Source organism: Arachis hypogaea, chromosome 9, assembly GCF_003086295.3.
Source record: "Arachis hypogaea cultivar Tifrunner chromosome 9, arahy.Tifrunner.gnm2.J5K5, whole genome shotgun sequence".
Classification (NCBI taxonomy): Eukaryota; Viridiplantae; Streptophyta; class Magnoliopsida; order Fabales; family Fabaceae; genus Arachis; species Arachis hypogaea.
The window spans coordinates 25407-45910 of record NC_092044.1 but is presented as its reverse complement, the minus strand read 5'-3'; the positions used below and the strand labels follow the sequence as shown (position 1 = coordinate 45910).

The following is a 20504-nucleotide window of genomic DNA, read 5'->3' as shown; positions in this document are numbered from 1 at the left end:
ATGCTTTTATTAAAAGAGTAGTTAAACTTAAAATTGATCCGCTTATTAAAACTAGTTATACCTCTTTTATCTCATATTTATGTTTTTTTATTTTCCAAAAGAGAAAACAGTTAATAATTAGTCAATATAAATAATGAATATATAGTTTTTGAATATTAAACATATAACTTTACGAGTTTTGGATATGTGATTTGCTTCTTACAAATAATTTTCACTTTCTCCCTAACAAATTTGTATAATACTTAGACTCAGTTTTTTTTTTTCCTTCTTTGTTAGTGGACCATGTTAAACGTTTAGTTAACACGCAATTATAGTTACAGAAAATGATATGTGTATTGTATGTAGATTTCATTTAACTGTCTTATAAGGAAACGGAAACATGTGCAAGGAGACTCGTTCAAATCTAAGTATATTGCACGGAAGCTATTCCTTTGGGACCGTATGATGACTTGACACTATAAATTAGATTCTCAAGGTTTTCATGCTCTGCCACAACCCAGTTTCAGAGTACAACAAAACATTGCATTTCATCCCCATTGTCTTTTGTGTTTTTCTCACATACAACTTGAGACATCATGATGAGGTACGGAGCTTGCAATAAGCTTTATCGTACTTGTCTTTTGGCAACTAAATTGTCCCACACATCTTCTCAAGTCTCTCCACATACAGTTACAACTTTGCTAAGCTCTGTCAACCCTGAATTCCAGGGTCATAATGTTTCGAGTAAGTAATAAGCATGCTGTCGTTACTAGTGTTTACAATTACAAGCCAAATGGCTAATTTTTCGGATTAAGTTCAATCCATCAATTTTAACTAAAGTATTAAACACCAACATCTCCGCCATTAATTTTAAATATCAACATCTCTACACCTTTACCTTACAATGATTCAAAATATAATCGTTTATATGTTTCTTTTTATCAGAGTTTCTATAACTTAAATGTCCATAGTTCGATCTTTAATGACTCGGAAAAAAAAAAACAAAGAATTTTGCATGAATTAAATAAAAAGAAAAATAAAATCTACTAAACATATTCACTCAAATCCAAAAAAACTCTTATGTAAGGGGATGCATTATCTTTTTCAATCAGCTTAAATCTACTAAAAATTTAGCATGAATATTGATGGTTGAGATGTTTACATATTTAAAAACTTTGGATACCAAAATCATTACTGTCTAGTTCATAATTTCATATCAATATGGTTAACTTGATTTTGAGCGTTACTACAACTGCATTATATTGCTAATTTATCTCATGCCCTTTATTTGATTTTAGACAGTAAGAACAGTTTTCTTTCTCGAAGAGTATACATGTCATCCGTTTCCTTGGGTTCTTTGGCGGCAAAGGAGCAAGAAGGGCATCAAAAAGGCATCGAATTTCAATTGCTAAGAGCAGTTGAGGATCAACATGGGGGAGTTGTTGTAAACATTGATGAAACTATGGATACTTTGGTTTTTGCATCTATGTTGGATGTTTCCTTAGCGCGTTGGAAGGAACAGGTAGGTATCATTTTAAAAGTATTGAATTTTTTTTTTTTTAGTTTTATATATGTTTAGACAATTAGACCATTAATAATACACTGTTATTTTGGTTCGAATATATATACTTTTTCATTTATAATTCAGCAGGTATACATATATATAGGCAGGAAATATAAAAGGTTTTTAAAAGTCTGATCTCTAAAGGCAGTTATTAGTTATTATTTTTCATAAGAAAAAGAAGGTTTTAGTTGGTAACTGATTTAGTATAATGCGCTAGCTCGTTAATTCACTATTTTATTTATTAAATAAGTGCAATAATAATTAATATGATATTAATTAAGATGATAAATTTTTTATATTTTTTAATAATTAAGTATTTTATACTATAATTTAGAGGGTTTAATTCAAATATTAAAGATAACAAATTAAAAAAAAGTATCTTTATGAATTTTATATATATATATATATATAAGAGAATATTTTTTTTAAGAAAATTGTATATAAAATTTCTCTTAATTCACAAATTACTAATTTCTTGACTATTTTCGGTAGGTTATTTTTCATGAAAATATAAAAAAAAAAACTAAAATTGAATTCAAAAGAAAAAAAATTCACAACTTTATTTGGTTAGCTGACAAAGTGACAATTATGTTGCAAAAGCTAGAGTAATTAAAGACGTAACCTGAAATCTTTGTCGATGCCTAACAGAATTTCTCACTCATATACATTCATTTAGTCCACGTACCCATAACCATACTTCTCATTTATATAGTATACGTAGCAACTTATTTAATAATTATAGCTCCATATATATTTCATTATGTTAACCATCTGGGTCATGGGACAACTCTTCCGTGGAATTGTCGTCACAATATATATATATATATATATATATATATATATATATATATATATATGGCTAAATTGGGTTTTTTTTTTTTTTTGGTTTTCTGGTCTGGTGCGATCCTCGCAAAATGCGTTATGTTAGTTCAAAAAATCCACGGAATTAGATGTCTTGCTATTTAATTGTGGCGGTTTTTAAGAATGTTCTTGAAAAAATATTATGACAGTTTTTTTACTTTTGTAATTTGCGACAATTTTTTCACGGATATCTAATCACGTACATCATAAAAAATAACTATTATTTTTATTATTCGCATGAATGGTCATCCAAAAAGATGGATATAATTGCATGACGGTGTAAAACATTTTGTATCAAAATTAAACTCATATATTGTATGTATTATTTTCTATCTATCCTTTTATGCATTTTTCATTTTATTATTGAGATTAATTAATAAAAAGTAATAAATAAGATAAAAAAAATTATTTTATACTATAAAAGAATAACCATATTAAGTATACACAAAAAAGTATCTATTAGTTATTAATATAAAATATATATTAAAATATAAAATAAATATCGAAAATAAGTTATACCATATATGTATTTATACACAAATATATAATCGTTTATTTCATAGCTAATTTTTGTGTTCACGTAGTATTTTTGTAAAAAAAAAAAAAGTAGAAAAAAGGTGTGTAAAAAAATAATATACACATTATTTTCTATATATTATCCTATATTTTATTATTCATATCTAATTTCTAATTAATAGCAAGACCCATTTGGGCTCATTAGCACTCGAGTATTGGTAATAAGAAAATGTGGTTATCGTTTCAGGGAAAAAAGGGAGTGTGGATCAAGTTACCTATAGAAAATTCAAATCTTGTAGCCGCTGCGGTTAAGGTATATATATATTTTTTATATATTTTCTTTTCTAGTTTACTATTAACAAGAATCTTAAGAAGCATGTTATTTGTGATAAAAACTAATTTTGGGGTTTTACTCGCTCAGGCAGGGTTTAGATATCACCATGCTGAACCTGATTACGTGATGCTTGTGAATTGGATTTCTAATGCTCCAAATACAATCCCTCCAAATGCTTCCCATCGTGTTGGTATTGGTGCCTTTGTCATGAATAGCAACGGAGAGGTAATTCATTCATTCCTTCCTTTAATTTGTAGTTTCTACTTTAATTTCCCATTATTGGCCATTGCTAAAGTCAAATAGACACGACATGCATTGTATCTTAGCTTCTTCCAGGAAATTGAATGGAAGAAAGCATATATATGTTTGACTGTTTATGTAACCGTGAAAACTTGCAAAAATCTTATACGTGTGGTGTATGACTTCCGCATATGAACTCTTTCCATGCAAATTAAATAAAGGAAAATGTTTCTTAACCAAAGAAAATTAGTTAAACATAGCCATAATTTATTTTATTTAGTATTCATTAATTATTGCGACAATTAATGAATACTAAATAAGGTAAATTTTGACTATTTTTTTTGTTTTCCTAGTATTATCGTTTTTAAGTGAATCCTTTTAAACTTTTTTTTCTCCCCAAAATATTAGATGTCAACACTTTTTATTAAGATTAGCTAATATTTTTAGTTAATGTTTTATTTTTACAATACTAAAAATTAGTGTTTAAAGTTTAAGATTTAAAATTTAATCTTTAGTATTTAGAATTAGTAAAATATTGACTACTCAAAATAATAGTTAATTAGTCATGTAGTATTTTTTATTATTATTTGAAATACTTTACACTTTTTATTTTTAATTTTTTCAAACTAAAAAAATACTGTCAAATAATAAAAAATGTGAGTTTAATTTTAGCTATATGTTCTTAATGTTACCAAAGCTTCGTAATCACCGTAAGCATAGCAACCATAAAAGGAAAGATAGAGTCACCATCCTGTTTGAAATTTTATTTTATAAAATTTTTCCATATGAGAACAAGTCAATTTGTCAAGAAAGTCATAATAACTAGTAATAAAGGAAAAACCCTTTCCGTTGATATTTTATTATTTTTTATGATGTATTTAAATAGATTTGATCCAAGATATAGGGAAAAAAAATAGTATGAGGATAATTAAACTGAGAATGTTTAATTTATGTGCGAAGTTGTATACATTAAGGTGATTGAAATTGTTTGTTTTTATTTCCAGTTGCTTGTGGTTCAAGAGAGTAATGGCAGATTCAGTGGCAAAGGAATATGGAAGTTGCCAACTGGAGCGGTGAATGAAGTAATAAGAATGTTAAAATTAACTAATTATTAAACTATATTTTAAATTATTTTGTTTTATTTGATAAATTATTCCATTTGCAGGGTGAGGATATTTGTACCGCTGCAATTAGAGAAGTCAAAGAAGAGACAGGGGTAAGTGAAAAAAAAAAAAAAAGAAGCATAAAGGTTAAGCTTTCAACATTTGCCAAACATTTTTCAAAATCTTAACCCCATTGTTTTTGTTCCAATTTCAGATAGATACAGAGTTTGTTGAAGTTTTGGCATTCAGGTAAGCATATATAATTAGAATCAGTCATTACTCTTATTTTATTTTTGTGGAAATAATGATTAGCTTATCAAATTCTGTCTTTGATTTTTTTTTCCTCCCTGATGGTTTTAGGCAAAGCCATCAAACTTTCTTTCAGAAATCAGATTTGTTCTTTGCTTGCTTGTTGCAACCTTACTCCTTTAAGATTCAGAGGCAAGCGTCGGAAATTGCTGCAGCTCAGGTACATACATATCATCAAAGGACCAATTAGCAAAAATTTTCACGGGCATGATTTACTTGAGTCTAGTGCAATTCCAAATAATTTAGCTTCAATAATTAACAAAACAATACATAATGGAATTTATTAAAGAGAAAGTATATAAATCAATTTTTAGTCAGTCAATGTTAGCCGATTTTATGTTTAGATTTATAATTTAGGATTTAGTAATTTAAGATTGATGATTATGATTTAGAGTCTAGAATTTAAGATAAATAAAATAATTTTAAAAAATTTAAATGATGTAGACAAAATGATTACCTAGCATTACTCTTTGTTAAATTCATTTGCATTGTTTTTTCAGTGGATGCCAATAGAGGATTATGTAGCCCAACCTTTTGTTCGAGAAAATGAACTCTTTGACCTTCTCACAAAAATATGGTTGTCCAAGGTGGATGAAAAATACACTGGATTTTCTACCATACTTGCTAAGACATCTAAGAGCAAGAAATCCTATCTCTATTTCAACAAGAAGGATGCCAGTTGCTTGCTATCTCCCAATTCCATAAAAGATCAATCTTGACAAATTCTTGTAGTTATGTGACATAAGATTTGAAAGCCTGACTCATTATTCATTAGTCTTCATCTACAGAAGTGGTTGAAAGCAGGTTCTTACTTTCCAGGATATCTGAAGACATGAAAAAAGGAAGAATATTTTCAATTTTTCGTTTGTTCATTTTTCAAAATCTTACATAGTTGAATTGAAGTTTGGTGATTTGTTAGCTTAATTCTTTGATACATATAATTGTACGTACAAGCTCAGCAGCTTCTGATTAAAACAATGGTTGCAAAATAATTTCTTGAAATAATAGTTTAATTAAATACGTGCTGCTTCTTTTTCTATTAATATTATTCCTTTGTGTCTGTTACGAATTACGATGCTTCCCTGCATGCTGCTTCAAAAAGTATTGTTCTGGTAATAGTGGATATAGGATTGATCCCCATGTGAAAAACGGCCTCATTTCTGGATATTTAGATTCAACTTAAGAACTCAATTTGCTAATCATTACCTCTTGATAAGCTCTTTTATTCAACCTAATTTTCCTGACATTCTCTAGAAACCAGGCTCTAAATGTTGAGAATGATTTTGTTGTAGGGTTGCATTGGCTCTGTGCTCCAAACTAGATCGTTCTTTTTCAGAGACATAGAAAAATTGCATGTTATGTTATTTCCACTTCTTTTAGAGCATCTTTGGCACACTGAGCTTCTGAAAATTTTCTTCTGAAACTATATCATGAGAAGCCTTCCACAAAAATATTTTAAGTTTTTGCAAAACCTACAATTCTCAAATTTCATTCCATAACTCCCTTGTTTCCATGCTTAAAGACATGCCCTCCGAGCACTGCTAGCTATTTCCTTCTTAGCCACCTGGTAGCCTGGCTTGATAGTGTACCCATCCCTCCTGAATGCCAAGTTAGAATCTTTTTTTCATAAAACTTATTGGATTTTGAAGAATCTACTCCTCAAGAGCTTGTGCAAACAAGGTCATAATTTTCGAAGTGTTCCATCCTTTCTGTTACTTGATAGAGAAGCTTATGCAGACTCATATACATATTATGCAGCAACACATAATCGAATATAACTTGAGTAGATTAGTTACTGAGTTTGTTACCATTATTGCTATCTGGAAGTAGTCAGTTAGATTGAATTAGTAAGTAGTTAGGAACTATATAAGCTTATTGTCATATCACTAGTTAGTTGAGTTCTTTCATTGTAGATTGAGTTTATGCCAATACAAAGAGAAACCTTTTTCACATGATGCGGTGAGTGTGGATTTCAAAGAGTGCACCAAGAAATTGAGATTGAAGAAGGAGCTTAATCATTCAAACTTGATAATTTTAACCGCAAGTTCTGAACCGCTAGTTAGCGTGTAGTGATGGAACCAGTTCGCAGAATCGCACAACCAGAGGCACGATCGCCATTGGAGAACTTTGATCCTCAAGAAATTTTAGTATTTTTTAATCAACCTTTTGCAATTCAAACGCACATAAACAAAAGTAACGGAGGACCAAGCCAAGATCATACAAGCCCATTTTACTTACATCTCTCAAAAAATTCAGGTATATCCATAACTCATGAAATTCTAAATGGAAGGAATTATGGAGATTGGAGTAGAGTTATGAATCTTGCTTTGAAATCAAAGAACAAGCTGAAATTTATTGATGGTAGCTTAAAGGCGTGGGAATGATGCAACACATATGTAGTTGCATGGATCAATCGTTTACTAGAACCTGACATTTCCAAAAGTGTGAGTGGAACACTATAGCAGTGTATCTTTGGGAAGACCTAAAACATAGGCATTACCAAGGTGATGCGAAGAGTTGGTTTGGACATTCTCGGAAAAAATGTTTTTTTAATGAAATGTTTTTAAAAAGTTTTTATAAAAATAGAAGTGAATAAAATAAGATAAAAATAATTTTTTTGTTTATTTATTATATAAAAAATATTTTTTTAAAAAATTTAAAAAATATATATTATAATTTTTTAAAAAAAATATTTTTTAATATTTTTATTTTTATTATTAAAAATTTATTAAATATGTAAAAAATAATTTGTTTTTATTAAAAAAAAAACTCTTTTTATCGATTGAACACCCAACCAAATACTAAATTTTGAAAACCCTTCTACCAAGTACCAAGTAAGTAGTAAGTAGTAAGTAGTAACTAGTGGCCGAGGATTGAGAAGCACCCTCTTGGACTCTGTCTCTGCTATCCCCGTAAGGTCACACTGCTTTGACTGGGTACAATGGGTCGGTGCCGAGCTGCTTCGCGCCCTGCGGACGATGATCCCAACCTAAGGTTCGTTTGCTTCTTCCGCTGCACCATTGCCTTTGCCTGTCTTTAATCATATTCATACTACGAAGTGGAAATTTCATTCTTTCATGGTTTTTTCAAACAACTACTTTAATTTAGCATTCTGTATGATCTATCTCCTGCACCGCTCCATTTTTTTTCTTGTGGTTGAACAAGGAAAAAGAAAACTGGGTAATTAGAGTGTTTATGGTGTTCGTTAATTACCAAGGGGTTCCTTTCTTCGTGGGACTTAAGCATGATATATGATGCAGGTGCTCTTTTGCTCTTGCTCATGTGATGCTTATGCCTAATTTTCTTTCTAATTAGTTTAGAATTTAGATGATCTATTGTTGTTTCTTCTGGACCAAAGACTTAGGGAGTGAAGGGAAGGGCTTGAAGAGTAAATTGAGATACTTAAGGTGTGTTTGTCAGCTGGAGTTTGGAGAAGGGAAGCAAAGGAAGGGAAACGAGTTAATGCTCACTTCGGTCCAGTGCTTGAAGAGTAAATTGAGATTCTTAAGGGGTGTTTGTGAGCCAGAATTTGGAGGGGAAAGGAAAGGAAACACGTTAATGCTTACTTTAGTTCCTAATGGCACACTCGTGTGATTCCTTTTTTTATTATGTAGGTTTCAATAGGTCAAAATAGTTCCCGTAAGGCCGTAAGTGGCAAATGCGAGTCAAATGAGTGGCTCAAGAGACTTTCAGGGGACTAGTTTGAGTCATTTTTGTTACTTACAGGGACTTATTCAAAACTACAAAGACGAAAATGATTCATGCGTCTACTTAAATGTACAAAAGTGAGCATTAACCCAAACGGAAATGCTTGAAGAAGGGATAGGATGGGATGAGATGGTCTTTCATTTCCTTAATGAGAAATTTATAAAATAAATGAAGGGGTTACTCTTCCATTTTGGCTTTCCAAACTCCTCTATCCATAGTGGAACTTCTAGATATCTTGACTTTTGAATTTCATAACTCAAATCCTTTATCTATTTATTTAGAGGATCTGATGCTATCTATGTCTACCCGCTTTCCACAATACATCGGTTTCTTGTGGTGGACTTGGCTGAAGTGACTACTAATATGAAAAAAGTTTATGAAAGGATTCTTTTCTCCATTTCCCCTATTTGTTCTATGCTAATAAGAAGTAATTAAAGGCTTCTCTTTTAGAAATTTGATTAAATGAAATAAACGTGAAAATTAGAAAACATCAATGTGATCTAGTTATTAGTTACCTTTTGATACTTTTGAGTTGTGTATTATCTGGGGACTTTTTGTTTGACCTATGTTCAGCTACACATCTTCATCCATTTATTTATGTATGGAAAGCTTGAGTTGGAAGCGTTTGTGTTGAGAGGATGATTATACATAGTCCTACATGTTATTGACGTGTAAAAGCAAAATAGCATTGTATTTTTGCTCCTAAAGAAGCACATGTATACAAACTTCATTTTATTCTTTTTGAAAAATAGCATTATTTTCCCAAATGTGCTAATAAATATATCTTACTATAAAGGGCTCGGCCTATCATTGGACCCAAATCACTGGACAATGAACATCCATGAGATTTGTGGTGGAAGATAAGTGATTGGGTTGATAGGATTTAGAGTGTTCTAAATCAACCATAAGTGAGGGTTTATGTACTAGGATTAGAATTTGGGTAAACTATTGAGTGTTTATTCATATAGTCTTCACCAATCAAGGTGAACCTTCTTTTGATTTGCACCTGAACCTATGCCTATCATTCACTACAGGTGAAAACTGCGTCTAACATTAAAATGTTATTTTCTGTTTTTTATGTTACTGTTTGGCATCAAATTGACGTAAAGCTTTTGGTCATCAATTTTTTCCCTTTAATAGCACTTTTTCTTTTGAAGGGGATCACTTGTCGTCCTATATCTTTGTATTCTTCATCTATCCATCTTAATAAACTTTTTCTTTTGTCAAAAAATAAAATTACATTTCTTGATAATTTTGTTACTGTACTAGGTTGCGACATAAAACTTGAGCCTACATCTAGGTGGGTGGATTAGATTATTGAATTTCATGGTGGAAAGGTATTGACAAATATATGTTGATTATAATACGGGATAAGGTCATAAGGGGAAAATTTAGGGTCTTTTAAAAGCTAGGAAATATGGGTTGCGGTATGTTTAATGTTTCCTTTGGTTAAGTTGTGAAACATATGTGGGAAAGTATTGTTCACACTGAAGATGTGAGGGATAAATAAAATGCTTGTCCAATTAGGTGGTTGCATCTCGAGGCTTGAGAGGGAACAACGGGGACAAATGACAATCCGAAAAGTTTGTGCTTGTGAACTCCCCTCCCTTGCGAGGGGAAGTTTTTATGAATAGAGAGTGTATGCTTGTTCCTGGTCTACATATATTTTCCAGTAAGACAATATTTTAATCTTCAAATGACATAGAATTGGCTACATTTATCCTCTAAAGATCATTATCACTGCACAAACATCTCAAAGATCTAAAATGGTTCCATATATTTCCGTTTAGAGGACTAGTGCATAAAGGCCTCCTAGTCAAATTGTTTGGGTTCTTGAAAGTTCTTATATGATAATGGTAATATTTGGAGGACTTTTGTCTTTTATTTGGTGTAAAGCTGATGATCTGATTAGAGGTCTTCCCCCTCTGATATATAATGATTAGAAAGCTACACTTCATTGAGAGCTTTTTCGGTTTATTGTTCTTGTAAGGAGGATCTCTAATCCTCTGATCTTTTTAAAATATAAAATAAAAGATATTTGGAGAAATAATTTTATAGTTCCTATTTCCTTTGTGGAGTAAAATATGATTTTATAACTATTAATTTTATTCACAAGGTGATCTAGGGAAATCTATATGTAAATAGTCTCACCGTAGACATGATGCATAATAGGGCTCAATAGCATCATTTGATCTATGTAGCCGACTGCACCTAGTGAGAATGTGGAATAAGGCTTTGTTGTTGTAATTTTATTCACTGAGCTTACATAATAGGAAAAGGGGTAGTTGTTGCATTATTATTAAGGAAAATAGTAGTTGCCCCCTTATATTATAACTTGTGCACTTTAGCCCCTGCATTCTTATATAGTGCAAGTTGGCCTCGTGTATTAAAAAAAATGACACACATTCAAGAAAAAAAATGGCTTATTGAGCTGCACAATTAGGAAATTACAAGGAGTCAATTTGCACGAGCCTAAGTTTTGGTGGTGTAAAGTGTATATGGGGATTGATTTGCAGCTTTTTAAATGTAAGGTTAAAGTGTATATTGCCAATATTTAGGGGGTCTAAAGTGCCCTTTTGCCTATTATTTCTCTTGTAATGCTATTTCATTGTTTGTCATTTTTAGATCCAAGAAAAAAAAGGCTGCTTTGAATGTAGAGAATTTAGACACTTCATCCCCAGGTGATTTTTCATTTCTGTGTTCTCCCTTCCTTGCAAAAGGTCCATTATCATAACCTATAATAAGACCATTTTATAGATGTGGCAGCTCAAGGAGTAACTGATGGGAAAGGAGCTTTATACCACTGCAATTATTGCAACAAAGATATTTCAGGGATGATTCGCATTAAGTGTGCTGTATGTCAAGATTTTGATCTCTGCATAGAGTGTTTCTCTGTTGGGGCTGAAGTGACACCTCACAAAAGCAATCATCCATATATGATTATGGTATGTATTGTTCCTTTCTTTTATTTGATTTGATGTATTACTTTTAAAGAGTTAGAGTGATCAATACAGTTTTGGTCTCAGTTATCACAGCCAACTAAATGTCCGTTGCTTTCATTTTTTATACAGAATAATCTATAAGTTGATTACTTACTGGTTACATCTTTTTTTTCGAGAGTCCTCAACACATCAGAGTTAGACTAAGAATACTCTATTGTAACTCTGCTAAAACAGATTTCAGTTATGCAATGATACAGATTGTTCATCTTCTGAATCTCAAATTCTCTTATTACAGTTTTCTAGATTGTCTTACCTTGTCTTACTAAATGCTAGATTCTAGCATTTGACACACACTGGACATTGACATGTGTCTTGCTAGTTGTTGGCATCTCATTATCTTTTATGGTGTAAATTTAAAGTTACTTTACTGAGTCATTTTCTTATGACCATATCTCTTGCTTTGCTTTCACAGTTGATTATTTAAATTTTAACCATAAGGAGTTACATCTTCATCCCCCCCTTTTTTCTCTTGAAAATACTGTTGATATACTTGATTGTAGTTTATTTCTGCTAATATCAGGATGTTGGCAGTTGGTACTATGGATGTTACGAAAGGTTGTTTCCTTCATTTCCATCTTTTGAATATAATTTGTCGTCAAGAAAATCACAAAATGAGCTAAATGCTAGAGGCTGCTCTAAATTGCTTTAGTGGCGATACATTGTTGCTTGACAACACTGATTGTTAATAATTTGAAGAATAGTCTATTGTGAGGAGAATTTCTTATCGACCCGTCTATCATTCTCCTCTGTCTAGACTCTAGATCATATTATCCGGAAAAGAAAACTCAAAGATGGGTTACGTTCACTATAATTTTATGTTATCATTGTGCGTTGTGCCATAACATGCACCAATTCAGATATGCTTTAATGATAGAAACCTAAGTAGAATTACTAAAGTTTACAAGGAAGATATTGTGAAAAGCAAGAGAGAAAGAGAATAAGGCGGATCAGGGGAATGAAATGGGCTTTGATAAAAGTCTGCTGCTGTCTAACTAACTGCTGAGCTGTGCTTTAGTAATTGGACTTGAAGAAATTACGAGAGATACCAGTGAAAAGGGCAATATTTCAATGGGAGCGAGGTTTGTCGGGGTATGCAAGTACTGGGTGAGGAATTTTTGGAGATAGCAAACTCTATATCAAATTAAATTGGCTATCAATTTATGTCATTATTTTCATTCTCCAGAAAAGAGATTGCTGTGACCTTGTTATTGTCCATAATTCTTAGTTAACTAAGTGAACATTGTCACTCACTCACTCTTGTCCTGTTACTTTTTTCTTGTACCTGTCTTTATATATCTTTTATGCAATAACAGGTGCATTTCCTAACTTTCTCCAGAATGTTCAATAATCTCTCGTTTGTTTCTTGCCACTATATATTCACAATAAGAAAAATCTGGATGAAACTTTTCTCAATTCTTTCTCCCACTCATTCAGAGATGGTGGAATCTCGTCTTAGGTGGTTTGTACGTGTTGGGAGAAGACCAGAAGACATCTAGTCAAGAGGAAAGATCATATGGGATATAGCCTGGTTGGTTACGACTAGAGGGAGAACTAAGACCCTAAGTGAGCTAATCTAAAGAGATTTAGGCATAAATGGACTTAGTTCAAAAATGATTCCTGATAGGGTGTAATGTCATTGTTTGGTCCATGTAACCAAACTAACTTAGTAGTGCAAGGCTTTGTTGTTGGTGTTGTTGATGATGTTTGATACCTTGATCAAATCAATAACATTTTATTGAAAGTAATAAATTTTGCAATTTTCCTTTTTTGTGAGGTTGCCAGCATCAGTGCTTCAATGTTCACGGTTAAGAGATGTTAGTACAATAGTTTTGAGTTTCAAAAGAAATATTTTTCTTGCAGGATAATCTATCTTTTCCCCTTATAACTCCAGATTGGAATGCAGATGAAGAGATGTTACTCTTAGAGGTACTCCTCTATTTTCTTTCCACCTTTGCATAATATGTTAAGAGATGAAGATATACTACTTTGTTTGTTATGGATTTGCCTAATGAAAGTATGAAACAAACTTATTTCATTTTAGGGCATTGAGATGTATGGATTTGGGAATTGGAATGAAGTTGCTGAGTATGTTGGGACAAAAAGCAAATCTCAATGTATTGACCATTATAATGCTATATATATGAATTCACCGTGCTTTCCTCTCCCTGTAAGTGTATTTGAGAATGCTCTCATTGCTTTCATATTTGAGTGGTCTAATTGTCACATGCACACCCAGGATTTGTCACATGTTATGGGAAAAAACAAAGAGGAACTTCTTGAGATGGCAAAGGGACATGAAGTCAAGAAAGGTTTGTTTCTATATAATTTAAAATCACAGTTTTTGGAGATTATGTATGCAACTTGTGATTAGTTTGTTCGATTCCTTAAGCTTTGGAGACCAAGTGGTTGGAATTTACATTCCGTAGTAATAATCTGTTTATTGTTCCTTCGTAACCTCTTTATGTAGTTTAGTCCCATTCAACTTGTTCCAACAGTAAATAGTAAACTTATACTTCTACTGATCATTGATGACAAATTGTGTTGATAAATAGAAAAACCTGTCCGTTGTGATTGATATAACTTCATCTGGTTAGCTTACTTGGGAAACTATGCTTGAATTGCTTTAAAGAGATACACTCTTGGCACTAGTACGTGTAGTACATTGTACCACAGATTCAAATATCTTATTTTGAGTCATCTATTCTCATAATACAATAAACACGTATCAGTGTTCCCTCAAGCTGGCTCACATATTGAATATGCATCAAGCTTGTTATATATGTTATTGCTGCATCCTGGAATGATAATAGGAGATAGTGAATATGCCAATTGGTCATAAGAGGTAACAATAATGTGGTGACTTCTTTAGGGACCATCCTTTTGTGACATGACAATCAATTTCAACATGCTTCCATGCATTAACGAAAGTTAGAATATTACAAGATGCATGCTTTTATGCTCCTAAGTTGTCGGTTTTATGTTCCAATATAAAGTTTCTTGGCTGTTAATGTAATAAGCGTGTGTTATTTTTGTCCCCCCCCCCCCCCCCCCCCCCTTTCTCCTGCACAGAATGCCCGGCAACTGCAAAGCTTACTCTGAAAGAAGAACCTCCCTTGTCTGAGGGAATAAAGTACACTTCAGCTATTTACACTGATTATTAAAATTGATCATGTATGATAAAATACTAATTCTTTGGTGTAACATCTCAGCTCTGAAGAATCTAATAGGGCAGAAGTCACTAATCCAACATCTATGTTAACCTCAGGTACAATATATGCCTTAAGGAAAGTCTATATAATTGTTTGCTAGGATTTTCTTATTAGTTTTAATTTATATGGATTACATTGGTTCAGTATGTGGCAAAACTTACTCAAGTACAATTAAGAAGGCTTCCAATGTGAGCCAGAATGCAGATGGAGTTAAGGTGGAAGGTATGTATTCTGATGTGTAATTCAGGACCAATATGATGTTACGTTATCTTTCAATGATCTGATTGTTGTGTGTTAAATTTTTGTCCATCAACTTTTTGGGTTACTATGACTGCTGAAGGTTTGATACATGATACATAATACATGATAAGGCACAATGGCATCATTTGTTTCATGTAGTTGACCCCACCTAGTGGGATAAGGCATTGTTGTTGTTGTATGACTGCCGAAGGTATTCAAACTAAGGGGTAATTTATTTTTAAAACACGTGCGGATCAGATTCCTCAAGATTCACTCTCATACAACCTTAAGCTATTAGGTGAACATGCTCATGGGTAATTATGTTAATATGTCGCTTCATATAATGACCATTGGGTTTAAAGAGCGGATGGTGGAACATGCATGAGTTAAGCTGTTGGAGATGAGGATTCAACTATTGGCCCCTTTGTTCTGGAAGCTGTTGTGAATCATGCCATGCTAAGCAGCAACTCTCTCTTGAATGCTTAAGCTTTTAGCCCCACATTCATGGTTTTTATACTTTTGACACTCTTGCACCTCATTTCTTCTATCCTGCTATGACTAGATGCTTCGAATAGTCCAATCTTTCTTTCCTTCCCCATTTCTTTCCTGGCATAGTTTCCATAGCTGTGAATGCTATCCATAGCTTCATTGCCCAAAACCTAAGATTTAGGTTTCTCATTTGATAGACAAGCTGTTGCCTTAATAATGTCAGATAATCTTATGGGTAAAGGATCTGTTAGAGTATTTGGTGAAGTAATGCTGGTACACATATCTATTTTGATAATAGCAATTATTACTAACATAAGTGTACTTGGCATGTGTGATAGATAAAAGCTATAAAAAGCACACCCTGTGCACAAGTATCCCTCGCGGGGGATGGGTTGCACCCAAAGGGTGTAATAAGATAAAACGATATATAATATAAAAACTATTAAAACTAAAATTTTAGTATTAAAGCAGTTTAGCTTTGATTAATATGGATTCTCAAGTTCTTTCTTCTGTTGCCAAAGGATTAATATGAATTATTAGCTAACGTGGATGCGACACTGATGTTAATTTTGTTTTGTAAAATTGTTAGGAAAGGGATTGACATGCTTGGTTCTATGGTTTATCTTTGCTGTCATTCTTGAATTCTGATTCACTTTTGATACAGGTGGTTATGTCTTTTTATACTTCCATGAGTTCAATCTCTGACTCTCTCTCTCTCTCTCTCTCTCTCTCTCTCTCTAGTAGAATATCAATCAGATCGGAGCATTGGAGAGAAGAAACCGAAGTTATCTGGCAAAGTTGAGCCTTCTGTGACCGAGTTGAGTGGATACAGTTTTAAGAGAGAGGAATTCGAAATTGAATATGACAATGATGCAGAGCAAGTATTAGCAGATATGGAATTTAAGGACATCGATACTGAGTCTGAACGTGAAATGAAACTGCATGTGCTCCGTATTTATTCAAGAAGGTACCTGTGCCATTCTTTGTGGTTAATTAGAAAACTAATTCTTCCCTTTGAAAGAGAACTAAATCGACCATTTAGAATCGTCTTTCCGGATGAAATTATGGTTGAAGAACTCTTGGAATGAATAGAATATTCATATTTTTAGAATTATAGGATTTTTAAGATGAGACATCCAGATTGCAAATTTTGTTCTTCATTATTCCTTAGGGATTATATGATTATTGAGTTTGTAGTCACATCCTTTTTGTTTATGTTTGTTTTTAGCATGATTGCTTTGAAATATTTGCTTGCTCATTCTTAAGCTAGAACAACTGTCATTATTGAGAGTAAATTGTTTAATATGCATGAGATTTCTCATTAATTCCATTCGAAAACACAATATTTGGATTTCCATGTAGTCATGTACTTAATTTCTTTTCACCTGACACGAGGACTCCTTTCAAGTCTTACTAACACTGATAAAACAAAATTTATATGCTCCTTGGCGTTTTGCTTTCTTGAATTACATATTTCGGGGGATCGATTAACTATCAAAGATGGAAATGGGGTATTGTTTCCCGCATTATAAATCCCTTCTACTGAGGTGGTGCAGTGCAGGATTTTAGCTTACCATACCACCTCATTTATTTGGTATCAATTTTCTATAGTTTTTGGATCTCAATTTTGTTTTTCATATTCCTCCATTTCCTATTCTCAATTATGGGAAAATGCTGCACAGATTAGATGAGCGGAAGCGCAGAAAGAATTTTATACTTGAAAGAAATTTACTTTATCCTGATCCATTTGAGAAAAGTCTCTCTCCTGAGGAGGTTGAAATATGTCAGCGCTATAAGGTCTTCACACGGTTTCACTCGAAAGAAGAGCATATGGAGTTGCTCAAAAATATTATTGAAGAACACAGGCTTATCAAAAGAATACAGGATTTGCAGGTATAAAATTCTACTATATATTCTTGGTGGAGCCAACATACTTGTCATTTTCTATGATATTGAAAATGATGAGATTGGACATTTCTTGTGAAATCGAAGAAAACTGAATGGAGGAAATAAGAGAAAGGACTCATGTTATTTCATTTTATCTAGAAGGGGGTATATATACAAATATCTATCACCTACTATCTAAATACTTAACTAATAACTACCAACTACATGCTGACCTGACTTTGGACATAGTCAAAGGTTCTAGGGAATACCTTTTGATGGATTCAAATTTATAGTCCTGTTTTCTCAAATGCTTGTATTTTTTGTGAATATATGTAGGAAGTTAAAGCAGTCGTGAACATGGTTTTCTCGGCTAGGGGGAGATTATTCAAATATGCAGTGGGGTTAGAGATTTTTACTGCATCCTTGAATTTTTGTTAGTTGTAGTTAGGTTTTTGATAGACTTCATGCTTCAGTCTATCTGAGGATAACTTAGATAAGGAAGAGTATAAAGTAATAATAAGACGAAGGAGAGGTGGGTGGCTATTGGCTACACTTCACAATTGTGCTTCATGAGTAAATGTTATCCTGTGGTGAACGATTCTCTTTCGAAATGGACACTGATATAATGCCATTTCCATTGAATTATAATTTAGGAAGCACATACTGCTGGCTATCAAACATCTACAGAGGCTTACAAATTTATCGAACAGAAGAAAAAAGAAGCGGAACGTGTTGTTAAAGAAAATAATCATATTGGTGTTGGTGCTAAGATATTACCAAGACCGTATTATCTCAAAGGAGAACTTGATAGCAACTCACTGGGTCTTCATAAGGATATTACAGCTCCACTTTCTGGGGTGAAGTATCCAGCTGCGGCCATACAGGATATATCAAGATCTCTAGAAGAATGGGATATTAGTGGATTCGCCGGGGCTGAACTGCTGTCTGAATCTGTGAGTTCCCTTGTTTTAGATCACTTTATTTATTTTTTTTTTACGTTTATGTTTGCCATTTTAACCTTACCTTTTCCTTTTAATGTCAATCTGATCCTGTAGAATGCATGACCTGTTTTTTCATGGGGGCATTTAAGTTTGGGGGTGGATGGTTGGGGCTGGGAGTTTTGTTCCATGGGCTGCCTTTATGATATGTTTGCTCCGATTCAAAATACTTAAAAAAAAGAAAAATCTAGTAAAGATACAATTTTTTCTAAGATTGTAAATAAGATTTTAGTCTAACTTTCCAAAATGTTCAATATAGTCTCAAGACTACATTTTTGTGATTCAAGTTAGTCCTTCTGTAATCTTGGAGACTAAATTGAATCATGCTTACAATCTTACGGATAAAATTGAAGCTCACTCATCCAGAAAGATATAGCATGCTTTTTTAAAATAAATAAAAACAAACAAAATTAGCTATAAATAAGTAAACAATTGTATTTAATGATTATTGAATCCTCACAATTATATTAAGATGTTATTAGAGAAGTTAACTAATGTTATCTTGGTAATAGAAATGGACAGTTATTTTAGAACTTCAATTTCTTCAAAACTTGATAGATATATTAAAACGGTGGGAGACGTCACGTCTATTTGAATTCGAGAGTGTTTGATATGATTTGTTTGTTTGTTCAACAATGCTGATTTTCAGGAGATAAATCTTTGTAATGAGATCAGAATACTACCATCACACTATTTCAAAATGCAGAATGTCTTATCATCAGAAATTTCAAAAGGCAACATATCGAAGAAATGTGATGCGCATAGGTTGTTCAAGGTCGAGCCAAGCAAGGTTGATAGAGTTTATGATATCCTTATAAAAAAGGGGATTGCTTCTTCAAATTGAAACTTAAATAGTCATATTTGCACATATATGTAATAGTTTAGAATATAAATATGTTCAAGCACTACATGTTCAGTGTAAACAAAGCACGGGTTAACTTATTTCCACATTTTCTATTTGTATAAGCTCTTATCATTCTAGTCCTCCTCTATTTGTTTCCACTAGAGGGTTCCTGTGTGTTGAACCGACTGTGGTAGAGGTTATGTCATGTACAATGTGTTGTATATAACCATGGTGATTGCTCCGGTGAAGATTGGTAGATTCTTCCCGTGAAGATGAGGTGCCTTGCTAGAATCCCCGTAAAATGCCAGCGCATGTGCAAACATAGCAGAATTGTAGGTGGAAATGGTTTTTGCCAGATCAAGTTCTCTAAAGTGAGAACGTTAGGATCTAACCATCTATGAATAAAAGTATTTAAGATTTATGAGAATCATGCGGAAGCCTTGGTCAAAGGAATTGTAGAGCTTATGAGGAGAGATTGGAGGTTAGCATAATAGCTAGAATATTGTTTTAATTCTTAAAATCTTTCGATATTACGATTTTAATTGAGTTAATTGATTTTACGAAATTTTTACTAGTTTTAACTATTTTAAGATTTAAATCTTATTAAGATTTTACGTTTTATGTATTTAATTTATTTTTTCGATTTTATGTAAAATTTTGATTTTTTCTATCTTGGAGGTTAGTATTTCGGCACACATACACACAAGGAAATCGTGGAGCAGATTGAATGCCCGAAGAAAGTTTAAAAATGCAACAGGTTTCCACTTTGTGGACAGCCCACCATGCAATCTTAGGATGATTATTGTAGAAGACTGTAGAGGGGTTTCATTTCCCCGTCTTGTGACTGATCTGTAAGCTTTGTTTTTCTGTTGGGCTTCTAAGCCCCGTTAAAACACCGAAAAAAAAAAGTAATAAGATTTATATTTACAAATTTAAAAGGCGGTTACACCATTATTTTCGTTTTATCAAATTTTTATCGAGTAAAATTCACTTTTTCGAAATTTTTTTAAAATTTAATTTAATTTAATTTTATCTCTATTGTTAATTTGTTGATAGTCAACAACCAATCAAACTTTTTTTGTTTCTAATTCCATGAGTAATTCTTATCATCATCATCTTCACTTTTTAGTTTTTACTCTTCATTGTTACCATCACCATCACCATCACCTTCATGTTTAAAATTATTTCATTTGTACGTATCAAAGGTGCCCAAAATAATTT

At 32.5% G+C, this 20504-nt stretch overlaps 2 protein-coding genes across 5 annotated transcripts; both read left to right on the top strand.

The window, feature by feature from the left end:
* Window positions 1-358: 358 nt before the first annotated feature.
* Window positions 359-5926, top strand: LOC112709661 (nudix hydrolase 2-like). Its single transcript, XM_025761543.3, has 9 exons — window positions 359-723; window positions 1278-1501; window positions 3168-3233; window positions 3342-3479; window positions 4499-4576; window positions 4660-4710; window positions 4812-4846; window positions 4958-5066; window positions 5407-5926. Exons 1-9 carry the CDS (start codon window positions 576-578, stop codon window positions 5623-5625), a joined length of 1068 nt encoding a protein of 355 aa, XP_025617328.1. The 5' UTR covers window positions 359-575; the 3' UTR covers window positions 5626-5926.
* Window positions 5927-7702: 1776 nt separating this feature from the next.
* On the top strand, window positions 7703-19424 carry LOC112709660 (transcriptional adapter ADA2a-like). 4 transcript variants are annotated; one of them, XM_025761541.2, is made up of 13 exons: window positions 7703-7900; window positions 11240-11295; window positions 11372-11559; window positions 13477-13542; window positions 13658-13783; window positions 13853-13925; window positions 14686-14746; window positions 14826-14881; window positions 14970-15047; window positions 16299-16521; window positions 17237-17447; window positions 18095-18394; window positions 19089-19424. In XM_025761541.2, the coding sequence occupies exons 1-13, from the start codon at window positions 7848-7850 to the stop codon at window positions 19281-19283; spliced, it is 1686 nt and encodes a 561-aa protein (XP_025617326.1). In that variant the 5' UTR covers window positions 7703-7847; the 3' UTR covers window positions 19284-19424. The 4 variants fall into 4 exon arrangements, with proteins under 4 accessions (XP_025617326.1, XP_025617325.1, XP_025617327.1 ...); XM_025761540.3 differs by having other exon boundaries at window positions 16296-16521; XM_025761542.2 differs by having other exon boundaries at window positions 7724-7900; window positions 11381-11559; window positions 16296-16521.
* The last annotated feature ends 1080 nt before the right edge of the window (window positions 19425-20504 follow it).

What these genes read in the sequence shown, in the direction of transcription:
- LOC112709661 (XM_025761543.3), top strand. Translation starts at nt 576, where the DNA reads ATGATGAGGTACGGAGCTTGCAATAAGCTTTATCGTACTTGTCTTTTG. An exon ending in CAACTGGAGCGGTGAATGAA is followed by an intron (nt 4,577 to 4,659) that starts GTAATAAGAATG and finishes TTCCATTTGCAG; the next exon opens with GGTGAGGATATTTGTACCGC. An exon ending in GTTGAAGTTTTGGCATTCAG is followed by an intron (nt 4,847 to 4,957) that starts GTAAGCATATAT and finishes TGATGGTTTTAG; the next exon opens with GCAAAGCCATCAAACTTTCT.
- LOC112709660 (XM_025761540.3), top strand. Translation starts at nt 7,848, where the DNA reads ATGGGTCGGTGCCGAGCTGCTTCGCGCCCTGCGGACGATGATCCCAAC. An exon ending in GGGACATGAAGTCAAGAAAG is followed by an intron (nt 13,926 to 14,685) that starts GTTTGTTTCTAT and finishes TCTCCTGCACAG; the next exon opens with AATGCCCGGCAACTGCAAAG. An exon ending in CCCTTGTCTGAGGGAATAAA is followed by an intron (nt 14,747 to 14,825) that starts GTACACTTCAGC and finishes GTAACATCTCAG; the next exon opens with CTCTGAAGAATCTAATAGGG.